Consider the following 15,724-nt stretch of genomic DNA (forward strand, 5'->3'; position numbering starts at 1 on the left):
TTTTCAGAAAGAGTTGTGAGAGCAGGACGTACAAGTGGGTATGATGTCTGCACACACTCCCACCATCTAATCTAGTCCACTTCAGTCTTATCCTGACCAAAAAAGGGGAAGCACACCAACCCATCCCAAGAAGGGCTGGACTATTAAAATCATGTCTGTGTATCTTTCAAGCTATGAATGGGGCTTTTCAAGTTAACCTGACTTTCTGTCTGCCTGGGATGATCTAAAAGAGGGAAAATTCCTTAAGAAAGGGAAGGTAATAATGGAAATTACGTTCTTCTGCTTTCTCATCTGAAATGCACAAAGCCTGCAAGTGGGAAAGTAATAATGTGTATCAATAAGGAGAAAACTGAACCAAGCAAGGAAAACAGGGATTTTGACAAACTACTGATAACAAAACAAAGACTTTGAAACAAATTTTTAGCTTAAGTAAGTTAAAGCAACATTTTCTGCTTTTTCTAAGCCTTTTTTCCCCAGCCAGTAGATCTTTTTAAATCCTGACTGCCACTATCAAAGCAGAATGACACAAGTAGAACTTAAGCATCTGTGGCATTCCCCTATTACTAGTGACAGACAGGTCTGGGTTTGCTCCCAAGCTGTAAGCAGACTTCAGTTCCATTGTAATGGATCTATAGACCATAGCCTGATGAAGAACATTAGACATTTGAGTTTCAGAGAGTTCAACTCAGGGGTCATCCCAAACAATAGAGCATCAAAAACAGTCACTGCTGGAAAGAGCCTGCATACACAATAGATGTTTTTAAGAAGTACCATTCAAAAGACTGACTAATTACTAAAATTTAAAACTGTTGCAGCAAGCACAACATACAAGCTTATGTTATTCCCTGCTTCCATCCTAATCCCAGCATCAGAATCAACTTGAAGAAAAAAGTACAGCTCTAGAGACAAGAACTGAATGCTTTTGAAAAATACCTCCCTAAACCAACACCTCATTTTAGCAAGTCTGCAAACACTGGCAAACAATGTCTTCCTAACACAGTAAGGTAGAACTGAAAACACATAATCTTCTCAGGAGAGTCAGACCTCTTCCCTCCTCCTACAATTTTTCCCTCTACCAAGAGATCAGCAGCTTTGAAATGATACTGTAGAATAGTGTATTCATTAAGCAACGACATTAATACCAGCTTAAACAGAGGAACTGTTACCTCAAAGGCACTGTTTCAGGTCTTATTTTTACCTGTACCTATTTTACCTTTAGCTAGAAATAATATATCTTCATAATTAACATTAGATATTTTTTAGCATCACCTCCTTGTTAAAAGGCTAGTATCTGCACAATCTATATATGCATGTGAAATCAAACGTGTCTAGCTGGTAAAATCCAGTCCAAGCTGTATTTAAAAACAATTCTAACACTGAAATAAAAAATAATAGCTACAAACTTCTAGGAAGCTGCAAGTCATTTTCACTTTACAGAGACCAAAAAAAAAAAACAAAAGGGGGGGGGGGGGAAGTATTTTAAGTCCTCAATTATTCTTTTCCACTAAGGATATGACCAAAATCAAGCTACTGTTGGAATCATGCAAATGAGTATGTTCTATAAGGAAGAAAAAAAAATCCAAATTATTCCCGACTTCAAATGCACAAATTTCAAACCATATTTTACCATGTGCACATTTGGGCCCCAGTTGTTGTGTAGAGTTAAATGTGAATGAAAATATAACAAGCATTATATGGTGTATCACACATCATTCTTGACACATGCTTGGCTCTCCAAGGAGATCAATTTCCTCACTACTGCAAGTAATCCCTTCCATTGAATTTAATTAATGGAAAGCCCCTAATTTTTTCTTTCCCCTTTTTTGTTAATCTTCCAGAACAGAGAGTAGGAGTCTAGAAGGAAAATCAACTAAACACAAAAGCAGAACAGCATAATTTCATTTTTACTTTCCATGAAGCCCCATTAGCAACTGTCCACTTGAAGGAATAGCACAGCCAGGCACCGAACACATGCACAAAAGCCCAATCAATTTGCTATTATACTTTTAATGTCTGCCATCATACTCCCTCTAGACCCTAACTGAAGTAACCTTCCCTCAGGCAAAATTCAGACCTAACAGATGGGCCTTATACTATGCCCTTGAGAGTCAACAAGCACTACTTCAGTCTGATCAACAGGAGCTCATTTCAGAGTTACAGTACCTCTACCGAGGATGCCCAGCTTCCAGGCCCCAGATGTTCAGCAGGTAAGCAAAGGACCCAGCTGATTTCAAATAGCATCAAGGGAAACCACTGTGACAGAGCCTACAATAAATAACCTTATCTTGTAAAGCATCAAATTAATTTCAGGAAATACACACTTTAGTCAATAAAAGAAACACTACTGAGTAGTCACCAAGCTGCACACTACACCTAGTTCAAGCAAAGAATCTTCAGAAACAGCTTCTTCTAAAGCACACAGTAGTAACCTAATCACAAAGCATCAAATCCACATAAATATTGTCTGCAATTAGATGAAGAGTGTAATTAACACTCAAAAATCCAAATACTACAAACCTCACTGGAACATTTTAAGAATTAACAACAAAAACAAAACAAACAAAAAAACCACACAAAACTCCTCTGCTAGTTTCCTTAGCTTTTGCTACTCAGTAAATCACTTTCTCATTTCCACATGGACCTTCTGCTACATTGTTCCAATCTGTAGGAGGGAAGCTTAAGAAAGAAAACTTAACTGTAACACTCAGATAAAACAAACACAGAATAATGGAAACACTGTGAATGACAGTCAGTCCTTATGGCAACCTCAAGGGTTAAAACCTAGTATCCCCTACAGAAAAGTTTTTACCAGATGGAAGACTAAATCACAACCAGGTACTAATCCCAAATGAAAATAAACAGCATCAATTGCAATCATTCAATTACAAATGCCAAGTTAAAATAGAACAAAGTTCTAATGAATAATATGCCAACTAATGGGCCCAGACACTTCATTAATTTCATTTTATTAAGAAAGGTCCAGAGTGAAAACAAAAACTTCACATTTCCCCATTATTCATTTGCTTTCCAGACAAGGAATGGAAAACTCTGGTGCAAAGCTCTAGCCAATGGACTAGTTCTGCAAAAGCAAGAGTTTACAGTTTGAGGACACCACATTCAAAGCGCATTTGAGTAAGACACTACTTCCCAATGCTACTTCAATAGTCAAGCAAAGCTAAATCCTCATAAAAACTACCACATTATCATCCCTGAGTTCCCATCACTGATAGGAAACTCCTCCATCTGTCCTAGGAATTTCTTTTTAAGCTCCATCATGTCCAAACGTGAAAGCGAGTGTATCTTCCCTATTATTGTTCCACCCACCAATACAAACTGCAGACCAATGCTGATAAAAACTAAAGTAGGACAAATGTAATTTCTCAGACCTAACAATTTCAATGGTATGACCGAACTTGATACAACTGATTAATAACAGAAACTGCTACAATGGCTCCTAAGTGAAAGCAGAGGAAGAATAAATTTGTGTTTCTGTACTAAGATTTAACTTTTGTTGAATCCAAATAAATATTAAACAAACTTTAATGCTAAATTCCATATGAAGTTATTATCAGAACATGAGGACACTGGTATGAAATGAAATGCAGTGCTCAAGGCAGCTATACACAGGTGTCCAAACAGATTTAAATTAATCTTTGCTTTATGCACACCAAATGATCATGCCAATTTAAAAGTCAAATTAAAACAGATTCTGAAAAAATGAGGAGTTTACAAAACATAAGCAACCTCTGAGACAGCCACAAAGCAGGAAAGTTTAACGATTGTTTGCTCTTTTTGTTCCTCTCCCTATCTTTGGTGAATTTGGTATTTGATGATCAATGTGCATTAGTAACAGATACACTCCCACTACTACATTTCCATGACTTACCATTTTAATTCCTCCAAATCAAACATACATGTTTCACAAGCAAAAGAGTTTGCCTTATTTTAACAGACACAGTTCAACTGTGGCATGCAAAATGACATAATGCTTTAGAGCTCCCATAGTTTCTTTTTATCTAGTCAGCAAATGATCCAGAGAGAACCTTCAAGGTAAATAGCAAATACCTTCAGCTACCCACAAATTTTAAGGTTTGGGGTTTCTTATTCTTTTTCTGAGTAAACCATTTGTCTTTAGTTCAAACACAGAGTACCCAAGATAATTTAATGACTGATCATGATCAGTTTGTGAATTTGGGAAAATTTAACACCAGTAAGAAAAGGAGAAAAAAAAAAAGGCATATGCAGATAAACCACTATCAAAACAAAACCAGACTGCAGAGTGGTTGCCAAAGATAATTCACATGGCAATAAGAAATTAGAATACCTGGATCAAGACAATAAGCCAGAACTACATGAAGTCAAGCACCACTGTGCTTCAGAGGCAGTATCTTCTGTTCACATCTGCTCTTGCAGCTCCTATCCAGAAAAAGCCCTGGTATCAGACAACACAACTGACTCCATGGCAAGGGAGGAAAAGCAGAATAGGCAGAAACTGCACATGTCAACAAAGTGACTTTGTGAAAGTGGGGGAGAATTCACCTACCAAGTAAGATATCACATGAAAATGTTAAGAGGGATAAAAAAGGAAAACGGCAGTGTTTGGTGGTCTGGTATTTTCCAGAATCACCTTCAGGTTTCTTGATACCTTTAAATAAGTAACAGCAACATTATGGCAGCTTCTAACAGAAAAAGACCAAGGTTTCCAGGACTGCATGATTTGAACACCCAATTCCTTGGAAGCACTTGTGCTTGTGATTTTTATTTTTTTTTAAATCAAACCTACTCAAAGAATATTCATAAATCAATCTTAAAATCATGTCTGCAAAACTCTTTAATATGTCTATATAAGACTACCAACCAACATAGTGGGGAAAAAAAACCAAAATGAACACACAAAAAAAAACCCAAAAACCAATCAAGAGTGAGAATTTTTTAACAGCATGGCAAGTGATGATGTTTAAAAGATTGTTTTGAAATTCCTTTTGAAGCAGTGGCTTATTTTGGAGTAAAGCTGTGTCTAGATTAGGTATAAAAACCTAGAAAAGGAAGTAACATTATAAACATTTCAGACTGATAATATAAAATGAAGGGAAGATAGAAAAGCTCTTCAAGAGAGAGAAGTTGAAGGAACTTAAAATAACAAACACACACAGGAAACAAAACACTACTGAGAAAGTGTTATGAATCACCACCTCTTGAGAGCTGTTTCTACTCTCCTGGATCGCTTACTTTGATTATTTAGATTTTTAGCCCTAGAATATTTGGGCTTGTATTGTTTACATCACACAAACTCAGATTATCTCCAGATTTGCAGCACACAGAGGAACAGGTAATTCAATAAACAATCTTCGAATGCCAAAATATCATAAGAGCGGTGAGAGAGAAGAGCTGGTTAAATGTGCATGCCTTGTGATATGACAGAACAAAGACTAGAGATGCAAAAAGATTACACAAATCAAGAAACTGCAAGTGTTTCTGCCTTGAAGATACAAATAAAACTGACTTTCATTTCTGGGAACCACATAACCTTCAACTTGGTAATTTCCTTGGAAAGTTAGGGAACAGCAACAAGTGGCTCTCAATTTTCAATCTTTATGAAGAAAACAGTCTGTTTACTACTACATCTTAAAAGAAGCACAGAAGAAACTCATTCAGTGGTTAAAGAACTGTCAGAACTAATTTTTCTTTTTGAACCATGCTTTCAATACCAAGAACCATTATCAACAGAAAATAGTCTAATCAGCACTGGAAGTTAATAGCCTTCAAGCACGGTGTCAAACACATTTCACTTGCTGTTAACTATTACCTCCCATTCTCCCACACTTAGGATACCTTCCCTCACCCCCACCCTCAGAACAAAAGAACTCAGAAAACAAGCAGAAGATAAAACAACCGAAGAAGTAAAACTCCAAGAGGAGACCTAAAAATCCCCTTGTTTCAATTACCATCATGTTAGGTTTAATTTACTAGAAAATAAAATTACATACATAATATGGCATTCTATAAAGCAGCAGCTTTGCCTATTCATATCTCAGTGAATAGTTGCTGCTTCAAGTATTAACCTGACATCAAAAGCAGAGAAACCAGCAAAGTAATTGACTCAGTTCATAACAGAAAAGTTACAAATTAAGATCTGATTCCTTTTCTGCTGGACACTGAATTAACCACTGCTTGCACGAATAACCTAATCTACAGTTTGGCATGCAAACCAGCCTAGGGAAGCCTATTTAAGCTCATGCCAAAATTTTATTTCACATGGGAAAAAAAAAATAAATACATTTCTCTGTTTACTGTGTATATAAGGAAACAGTTTCTTTGCCCCTTAATTTTTTTTTTAAATATATATATTTGGAATCTGAGTTCTGGTTACAACACAAACACTAACAATCAAAATAAGGACTGTACAGCAATTTTACAGGGGAACTAGAAATTTGTACAAGACGCTTCATGGAACAAGATTAATAGTAAGTGGAGATTTGTTATGCTATATTCTTATTTAGGTAAAGTATATTTAACAAATGATACTAACATGTGCGGATTATCTTGTCTTTTACAAGTCTCCAAACAACTTAGGTTTGGTTTACTCCCTCTGACACTACACAAGCTATTTAATTACAGCACACTTCTACAGTGCATCTGGATACCAACAGGACTTTCAAGACCACAACAAATCTTTTGTTTTCTATCACCATTGAGTATCTTTGCATATAACTTAAGTAACCTTCTATTAAATAACCTTCTATTAAATAAAGTATCCCTTAAACATTAGCAACTCAAGTTTACCATAAGGTGTTTAAGACATTAAATTGTAGTACAGAGAAGAAAATTAGATAGGGGAAAAGAAATCCCAGGTCTTTTTTTTTTTTCCCATTTTAGCACAAGAGAGGAAAAAAAAGGTACATCATCTGAGTGAGAGGCTTCACATTTTTCCCCCAAATATTTGTTAGGTTTTAATTTTGTAAAAATCACAATCTGGGAGTTATAACATGAAATATTTATATTTAATTTTGTAAATAAAAATTATTTGAACACTTTCACTTTCTAAACATGAACAGCTCTGAACAGAATGCAAATAGAGTTATAAAAAAGATACCAGCTAACCAGTTTATGGAGTTAGATAGCAAAACAAAGAAACCTCCACCTCAAAGAATCTTCCAGATTTAGTTTTCTGCAAGTCATGCCACTGTATTTTTTAATAGCAGTCAGGAGAGTGGATGAAACACACAATGGGCTTCCTTACTCTCTTCTGTTTCCTTCTCCTGCATGAGTTGACTGGAGAGTATACTCCAACCTGCTTGCAGGATTCCCTGCAATTACTTGGCTTCTTTGCAGCAGAGACCAATTTTTCACTTAATCGCTTGCTTTTTTTCCTCACCTGTTAGACATATCTCATTCCCCATCATACAAAAAGTTTCTATGTGTATCTCTTATTTTTCCCCTTGCCAGATGCCCCTATTTCCATCTCAAATGCTAGATCTGCTCCTTTCCAGGTGATGCCCCTACTTCCCTACTCAACAACAGATTGCTCTACTGCTACCCCAACAGAATGGGTTCTAGGTGTACTCTATGTTAACTCATTCCTCCACCATTATCCTCTAATTGGACAGTGTTTTCCAAAAATGAGATTTAAATGTATCAGTTATTGGAAAGCTATGCGTATCTGAGTGCTGTGCAGATTCAAGTAAGAGTGGCTACAATTTCCATTGCATCATCTAAAAAAAGTGAAATTTTATCTATGACTAACTCCAGAAATGCAAGATGTCACAACTCTGCCCAATGGATGTTCAGGCTGCATGTAACATCCCGTTTAATTTAACTGGAAAGGGGTGAGGGGAAGGGAGAGAGAAACTTTTTTTTTTTTTTAAAGAGATGCCCAGGACAGTTCTTTCCACTACTACCTACTAACTTTCCTGAAGCAACCCACCAATCAAACCTTATGCTCACAACTTAACAGACTTAATGATGTCACAAACTTAAACAGAATGCACACAGACCTGTGTGGATGTACAAATCCAATATAAAAGCAATACCATTTATCTCTTACACAGAACAGGAAGAAGTTGTTCTCAAATTCTATTAAGTATATTTACATCTTACTACAATAACAGCTCATTATACCAAACTCTTTCATCCAGTTCACAAAACGACTTTATGTTAACCTCTCAATTATACCAACCAACGGCTTCAGTAATAAAAGATACTCTCCATACAAAATATCTGGGCTGTTTTGTCCTCCCATCAAAAGCTATTTTCCTCAGTGCCAGAGAGGCCTGAACATAACCATTACAGAAACCAGGGGGTTATTTTGTAATTTGAAAGCAAATAACAGCAGCAACAATAAATGCAGCCAGAAACACTGAAAATGCAATTTTCAGCAGAATTTTGAAAGTTCACGTAATCTTCTATACAGCCCACTGACATACCAACATTACACACACACTGAGGAATTATAAATAAATAAAAAATTAAACAACTTCACCACCATGCCAGAACTGCTAATGAATGATTCTTCACTTCCTGGATAGGAATAAGTGAGAATATGCAGCAAAGAAAGGCCTGACGTGCTTTTGGATCTGGTTGCACGAATATATGAAGCACACCTACCACTATATGCCTTCCTGATTATGTATTTCAAATTTACTGCTTTGCCTTCATAACCACTCATACAACTGCCTAATCAGTATTGAAAATTCTTCACTTAATAGAGCTAAAAACTAGATAAAATAACTACACTTAAAGTTTTAAATAATTAGTATTTTAAATCAGCATACGTATTATAAATTGAGAAGAACTTGATTTTAAACAAATTATATATATATAAATTATATATATATATAAATTAAAAACCCAGCCTAAATCCTGGATTTTTCATGTCTAAATCTCCTCTCCTTCAACCTCTTAGTTTCACACAGCTTCCTTTCACTCAATAAAACAAATCCAACAATCTGAAATTGAAAAAAGGTTTATTATTGAAAAACTTTTTTGAAACATCTGTTTTCAAAACCGCTCACCTATGACACAGCAACAGAGTAATAACAACACTTCTAGAAGCATTCTTAAACTCTAATACAGTTAAGATAGCTAAAGGTTTCCTTGAGTATTACTGACTATGCCTTGAACCAGTCCCTCCCAAAAAAACGATCCTGTTGGTGAATAGCACTAGACATGCAAAGGCTAAAAAAATAAAAGCAAGCCTTACAAGTTGCACGAAAATTGCCCACTCTGTGAAAAAGATGGGCCTTAATTAGTGCTGTGCCTGAGGGAAAGATTGCTACACAGGTTCAACGACAAACTGTTACATTTGGCCTATCAGCTAGTCAATCGGCACTTACATACCAGTCAGCAGAACAGCCGACAGCTCCAGCAAAACCGGCTATTTTCGTGCTTCTTGCCTAGTCACAGTAAGAGAAGGGAGCCAAAAGATAAACTGCTAAAAAAGGGTAAAGACGATGCATGAACAGAGGACCAGGGGTAACTTCTCAGTGAGAGTACAAAGATGAAAGACAAATTCACAAGTGAAAAGCCCTTCACATCACTTTACTATTTATAGTTCCACTAAACATCTTACTACAATTGGAAGATCTACCACTCTTCTCTAAATCAAACGAAATTTGATAATGAAACTATTTCAGATTTAAATATACTTCCATAATAAACTTTCCAGTAAACAATACTTACATTATTTCAGTAATAGAACACTGAGTGTTTCGAAGTCAAGATTGTAACTCAGCAATATCACATCAGTGAGCTGCAGATGCAATTTCACTGCACTCAGATCAGCTGAATTATACCCAAATCCATCTATCTGATGAAGTCTAGCTTCATTACGTGGTCCATTGCTAAACTCAGTTACTGTGTTTGTCGTTAACTATTATTTTAAGTTGTATCAAATGTTTCTTAGCGCTGTAGTAAGACTAGCTACTCCAAAGAACTCTGGAGAAACACATCCATACTTTTAGCACATCTGAAGTCAGAGAAAGACACAAGAAAATTACCAGCTGATAACAGTCCATGTTCTACCTGTAAATCTGAAGGATATTTAGACTTGGATGCATATTATTAATATTATTATTGAGCCAGCTGATAAGAGCTTGCTCAAAAGTTCCACACTTCAGCAAAGTAGTGGGAACTTAGCCCAGTTCCCAGGAAAAACCTGAAATCGTTACAGGTCAATGAAATACCTGCCAGTCATAGACTTACTGCGCTCAACTCTTGCTTACAAATATCCTAGGTTGAAAACACCACCTCTTTATACTAGGTATCAATCTGGGGTTTGCTTTTTGGTTTCTGGCTTTTTTTGGTGGGGGAAGTTAAATGTATTTCAACAAAGTCTAAGTAGGTGGAAACAGCTGGTTAAAATTCACCTTAAGTTTCAGGGCATCGATATTCAAGGTTGTTATTTGTTTCTTGTCTTTTTGTAAATACTTGTAAATTTCCGACAGCAATGCCCCAGATTATTTATTCTCTTAGCAGATACTCTCAAAATATACTCAAAATATTAGTAATTAAAGTTGCTGAATACTAGTAACATTTTGACTATATTTAACATTTTACTGTTCAGCTGTTTTATTTGTAGTTTATTTCTATAATCACTAAACCCCCCTCAAAAAATATCAAAAGAGATAAAACACTGATAATTGTAGAAAATTATAAAGACCATACACAGGAAAACAGGAATTTGATCACTCATGGAATTCAGGCCTTCTCACCACACCCTCTTATTTATTCAGATTTTCTAAAGAGGAAATAAAAAAAATTCCAAGCCTAGGGGCACGATCTGAATGTTACCAAACCTGCCTACAGCAGGAGAATCTTTTAACAAAATACATTCTTCTACCAGCTTCCCCTCACTTAGCCCAGGAACTGTAAATTCAACAATGTTAGTTCAATCTCTTTCCTTTTCTCTCTTTCTTCCCCCAGGTAATTTTACTTTCAAACAGTGAGACAAGACACCAAGCTCCTTAGGACTTCAGAAACACAGGCACACATGCAAAGTGCATGAAGTACTGTATAAAATACTACTTCATATAAAACGTTACTTAATAGATACATCTGTTACTTTAAATAGAGTACTAAGAATATAACAGTTACAGAATTTACATTTTAATGCAAATGTGATCAAATCAATAAGTATTTGGGGATTTTAATACATTATCATAAACCTACAACTCTACCTATAAGTCTAAATATTAAATTGTTGTCTTCCATGGTATTTCACCATCCTACCTCATGTCCTCTTTAGCTCTTTGGCACATCCCCCCTACTTTTTGCAACGCTCTGCTTGTCTGTCTGATCATCTAAAAAGCACAAGATTATGTTGTGGCTGGCTTCCAAGCAGCAGCAATCATTTGGATCACTAGGTCAAGCAAGTGACTTGAACTACATGGAGCAAAAATAATAAAGCATTCTACCACGCTGCAGTAAGGAGACACACAAAACGAAATTTTCGATCATCAGGAATAACAAATAGCACTCTTGATAACATTGCTATTTTTCTACTCAACTTCACAACAGAATTTGAAATGACAGCAGAAAATTCCCTCAGCACTCCAAGATTTCAGCCTGGCAGTTCAAGATAAAACTTTGCAAAAATTATAAGCGAGCAAGGCACAGTCCTTATTTAAACCACTAAATTAAAAAAGTCCCACTCCTGCAACTGAGTCTGCATCAGTGATACCAGAAAGAAGCAACAGTGAGTACACACACAGATTTAACCGTGTGACTGTAGCAAGAGAATCAGGAGAACAATGACAAGAGAAAGAGTAGTAGTACGCTGGCTCAGAAGTGCACTAGCACAGCACAAAGCCACTGTACTTCCAGAAAACCTCTACAGGTTATTTCTGTTATTTCCTCAACCCACAAACTGACAGGCACTCAGATAAGCTCGGGATTCAATTTAGTTTTAATTTGGTGAAATACAAGAAACTATGACCTTAAAAACCCATTATGTGCCTGTTTTTCCCCAAAGTCTACCCCACATGTACATGACTTCACATGAAATCTCAGCTTTTGAAAAAGCAAAACCTCAACACCAACCCCTCTTTCCATCTCACACAAGTTTGGAAGAGAATCTGACTCCTATGAGTGTCAAACATCAGATAGAAAACAAATAACTGAATTTTTCTCTCTCTTCTTAACACTTTTAGGCCAGTTCCAAGGGTTGGGAGAACTGACTCATGAGGATTTTATTTGTTTTTAAAACCTGAGGTTAGATCTAGAGATGCCTCACTTCTAAAATATACCATTGTACAGCTACACAGTATTGGATGTAACATATATCAGAAGTGTATTTCTGGACCTAACCATGCAATTCTTCACACTGAACACTGAAACTATTTTAAGAAAGCAAAAGAAACTTGTAAATGTTACTTAAATGTAGCTCTAATAGGGAAGTCTGATGCCTTTTAATGTTACACTGAAATGAAAAAAAAAATAGCTAAAGTTTCCAGAACTATTTTAGAGGACTAATTACTGAAAGGATTTACAGCATTTTAAGACTGCTCTTATGTCCATTTTCCAATCTATTTTCAGTTTGTCAATTGCACACAATTCCTGGACAGGAAATCTACAACATAAACCATGTTCTTTTAAATGCTTGACTTCGTAAGCCAAACCAGACCTGAAAGGCAGAATTCAAGCGCGAGAATTTGGTTGTGCCTTTCCACAAGAACCAAGTTAAGGTATTGTCAAAATGAAACGTGTACCTTTAAAATACAAACTAATAAAATACAATCTTTACATTTACTATCATAGAATTCGTCGACAAATGACTTTGAACCTCAAATTAACAAGGTTTAATGCTGTGCATGCTTATTACTTGTGCACACTTCACATAGAAAAGATGATCTCTTTTTTTTTTTTTGTTAGAAAACTACTGTTTTTTCTTTTTTCATTTTCCCATTATGCTTTAAGAGGTTATCACTCGGCTTTCTGCCTCTAGTGCAGAGACCCTGGTGCTGGCGCATCCACAAATGATTTCCCATCCTGAAGCTCTGGTACACCCCATCTGTGCACAGGATATAACCCTAAAACGCCCCAAAAGCACCATCCGAAAAAAAACAGAGAAAAGCAGCACCCAAACATCGCCACCTAAACAGGCAGCGCCCCGTGCTCGGATCGCAAGAGGGGCCGCTCCGGGGCTCTCCATAAAACGCCTAACGGTGATGGCCGCAGCTTCAGCAGCCCCCACGCACCCTGCTGCCCGCCGCAGGGGAGCGTCCCCTCCTCCTCCCAAAAGCAATGGGCACGCTTCTGGAAGGGCCCTGGAGAACCAAAAGCTGCGGCGGGGGCGGAGGGCCCGCTGCAGGCCGCCCCCTGCCCCGCCCGACACAAGTTGGCCGGAGAAACCTGTGGCTGCCCCCTGCCGCCGCCCTGACAGCCCCCAAGGCCGAAAGAGCGGGGACGAGGAGCGGTAGGTGACTGGGGAAGAGGGGCCCCTTCACCGCTGAAACGGGATGGGCAGGTTGGCGAGCCCACGGTGCTACAAGGCGGGGAAGCGACCGGACATGGCGCCCGCCGGCCTCGGGACCCGAGGGACCCCCAGCTCCCTGAGGAGGAGCCGAGGAAGGGCACACGCGATGGCTGCCGGCAGAGAGACTGACCTGTCCTCCGAGTCCATGCGGCTGAGGGGCTCCCCGTCCGAGGACATCTCCAGGCTGCCCCGCCGACCCCCCGACGTGGCGCTGCAGCTGCTGCTGCCGCTGCTGCTGCCGCCGCCGCCGCCGGTGCCGTAGCCCTCGTCGCCACCGCTAGACACGCTGCTGGAGCTGCTCCCCCCGCCGCCTCCTCCACCGCCGCGGCCCAGCCCGTCCTCCTGGCTGCCCCGGGGGCCCTTGGGCTCCTCCTTGGCGTCGGCCTCGCTGCTGCCGCCGGGGCTTAGCGAGCGGGTCTCGTCGCTGCAGCAGCCGCTGCTCGTGCTGCTACTCCCCACCAGGCTGCTCTCCTCCTCTTCGCCGCCCTCCTCTTCCTCCTCCTCCTCCTCTTCCTCTTCATCCTCGTCCTCCCCGTCCCCGGCCTGGCTAGCGCTCTCCGGGCTCGGCTCCGACATGCTCTCCGCCTCGCCGTTCATCAGCAGCAGGGACTCAGTCTCCGCCGCGGCCGCCGCCGCCGAGGACGAAGGCGACGACGAGGATCCAGCCCCAGCCTCCTCCTCCTCAGCCGCGGCGGCCGCCGCCTCACCAGGAAGCAGCCCCTCCGGCTCCGCCATGTCGCTGCGAGCGGCCGCCATGGCGCCTGCGAGTGGCTGCGAGCGGAGCCGAGCCGGGCCGGGAGCGCGCCGCGGCAACTGCGGGGGCGTGCGCGTGGCCTGCGCGGGCGCGCTCCCCCTCCGCTCGCTCCTTTCCTCCCCTTGCCCTTCTCACCCGCACAATCGCGCGGCGGCGCGAGCCGCAGAAGGAGGGACTCGGATCGCCGCCGCACGCGCTACGGAACGCGCCCGGGGACAAAAACGTGGGAAGGGCGGAGTGGTGGCCCCTGGCGCGGGGTGCCGAGGGTGGCGGCGCGGAGGGGGCGTTAACGAGCGGGCGGGGCGGTGTGGCGGGCTGTTTGGGTGGTGGGGGCTCTGCTGCGCTTCTAGCGCCTCGATCGAATCGCGTCATCGTTACTCACCGCGTCTGGGGGAAGAGTCACTGATGACTCGTGTGCGGAACGGCGGCCCGCAGGACGAGCCGGGAACGGAGGACGAGGCACTGCCGGGCGAGTGGGCGCAGCCGCCGCCGCCCCACCTCGCCCCACACACACCCGGCCGGCGGAAACCCTGGCGCCGCGAGCCGTCCCCTGCCCCGCAGCCTCAGCAGCTCGGTCTGAACATGGGTAGCATACGGGTCTGCTGGAGGGAGCAGGGAAAGAGACCCGGAGTCACGGCTGTATCGTAAGAAGAAAACGGGAGTGGAGGAAGTTGTAGGGTCTCCGGGGCTGACTGGACTCGTAGTAAATGAAATAAGGAGTACACAGAACATAAAGCTTCCGAGAAGGAGAAACGAGGCTGCTCTAGAAAGAGAGCTACAAGGTGCAGGTCACAATATGACATTACCCAGTGAGAACTGCCAAAAGAAAAGAAAAAATTTCAAAGATTAAAGTCACTAATGTAAATGGGATAAAGATGGATCATGCCAGGCTAACGTGAAGTGCTTTTTAACAAGAGGGTTTTTTCTACATACACATAAAGCATTTGATAAGTTGTCTCAAAGTGATTACCAACATTTTATAGGATGAGGATTTGCAATAGAACAGGAAGGTGGGTGGAATCTGTACACAAGAGATGAAATCAGGTAGCTTAAATTATTGGAGAGATGGAGAGAGCAACTGAAAGCATAAAATGCTATTCCACATGAATTTTAAATATATACATCTGTCAGTTTTTACCCAGCTATTACAGAGCTTGCTACATTAAAATAAAAAATTAAAAATTAACTGAAAGCAGTTTATTTCAAAAACAAACTACCAAATACATAACCACACCTCAGTCCAGAAAAATATCATGCCTTCTGCGCAACAGGAAGAATATCACCAATTCAAGTTACAGCAGGCATATCCAACATATCCACAGAGATCCTAGATTCCAGGGAAAGTTAACTCTGTAGGATTAAAATCTGGAAAGGACACTCCTAAGGCCTGCATTAGCATAGCTCGAGATGGCTCCCAGCCCCTCAATAAACGTAGCTGCTAGCAGCCACACCAACACCCTGTGGTGTAGCAGTATCAAAACAGCAACACAGTGTTGGAG

At 40.4% G+C, this 15,724-nt stretch overlaps 1 protein-coding gene across 1 annotated transcript in view; it reads right to left on the reverse strand.

The window, feature by feature from the left end:
* The window catches only part of AEBP2 (AE binding protein 2), a 46,370-nt gene extending 32,143 nt beyond the window's left edge, over positions 1 to 14,227 (reverse strand). The window contains exon 1 of the mRNA XM_054386711.1: positions 13,602 to 14,227. Coding sequence (XP_054242686.1) covers positions 13,602 to 14,227 — 626 coding nt within the window. The remainder of the gene's footprint in view (positions 1 to 13,601) is intronic.
* Between the last annotated feature and the right edge of the window lie 1,497 nt (positions 14,228 to 15,724).

This window comes from Indicator indicator, chromosome 14 (genome assembly GCF_027791375.1).
Source record: "Indicator indicator isolate 239-I01 chromosome 14, UM_Iind_1.1, whole genome shotgun sequence".
Lineage (NCBI taxonomy): Eukaryota > Metazoa > Chordata > Aves > Piciformes > Indicatoridae > Indicator > Indicator indicator.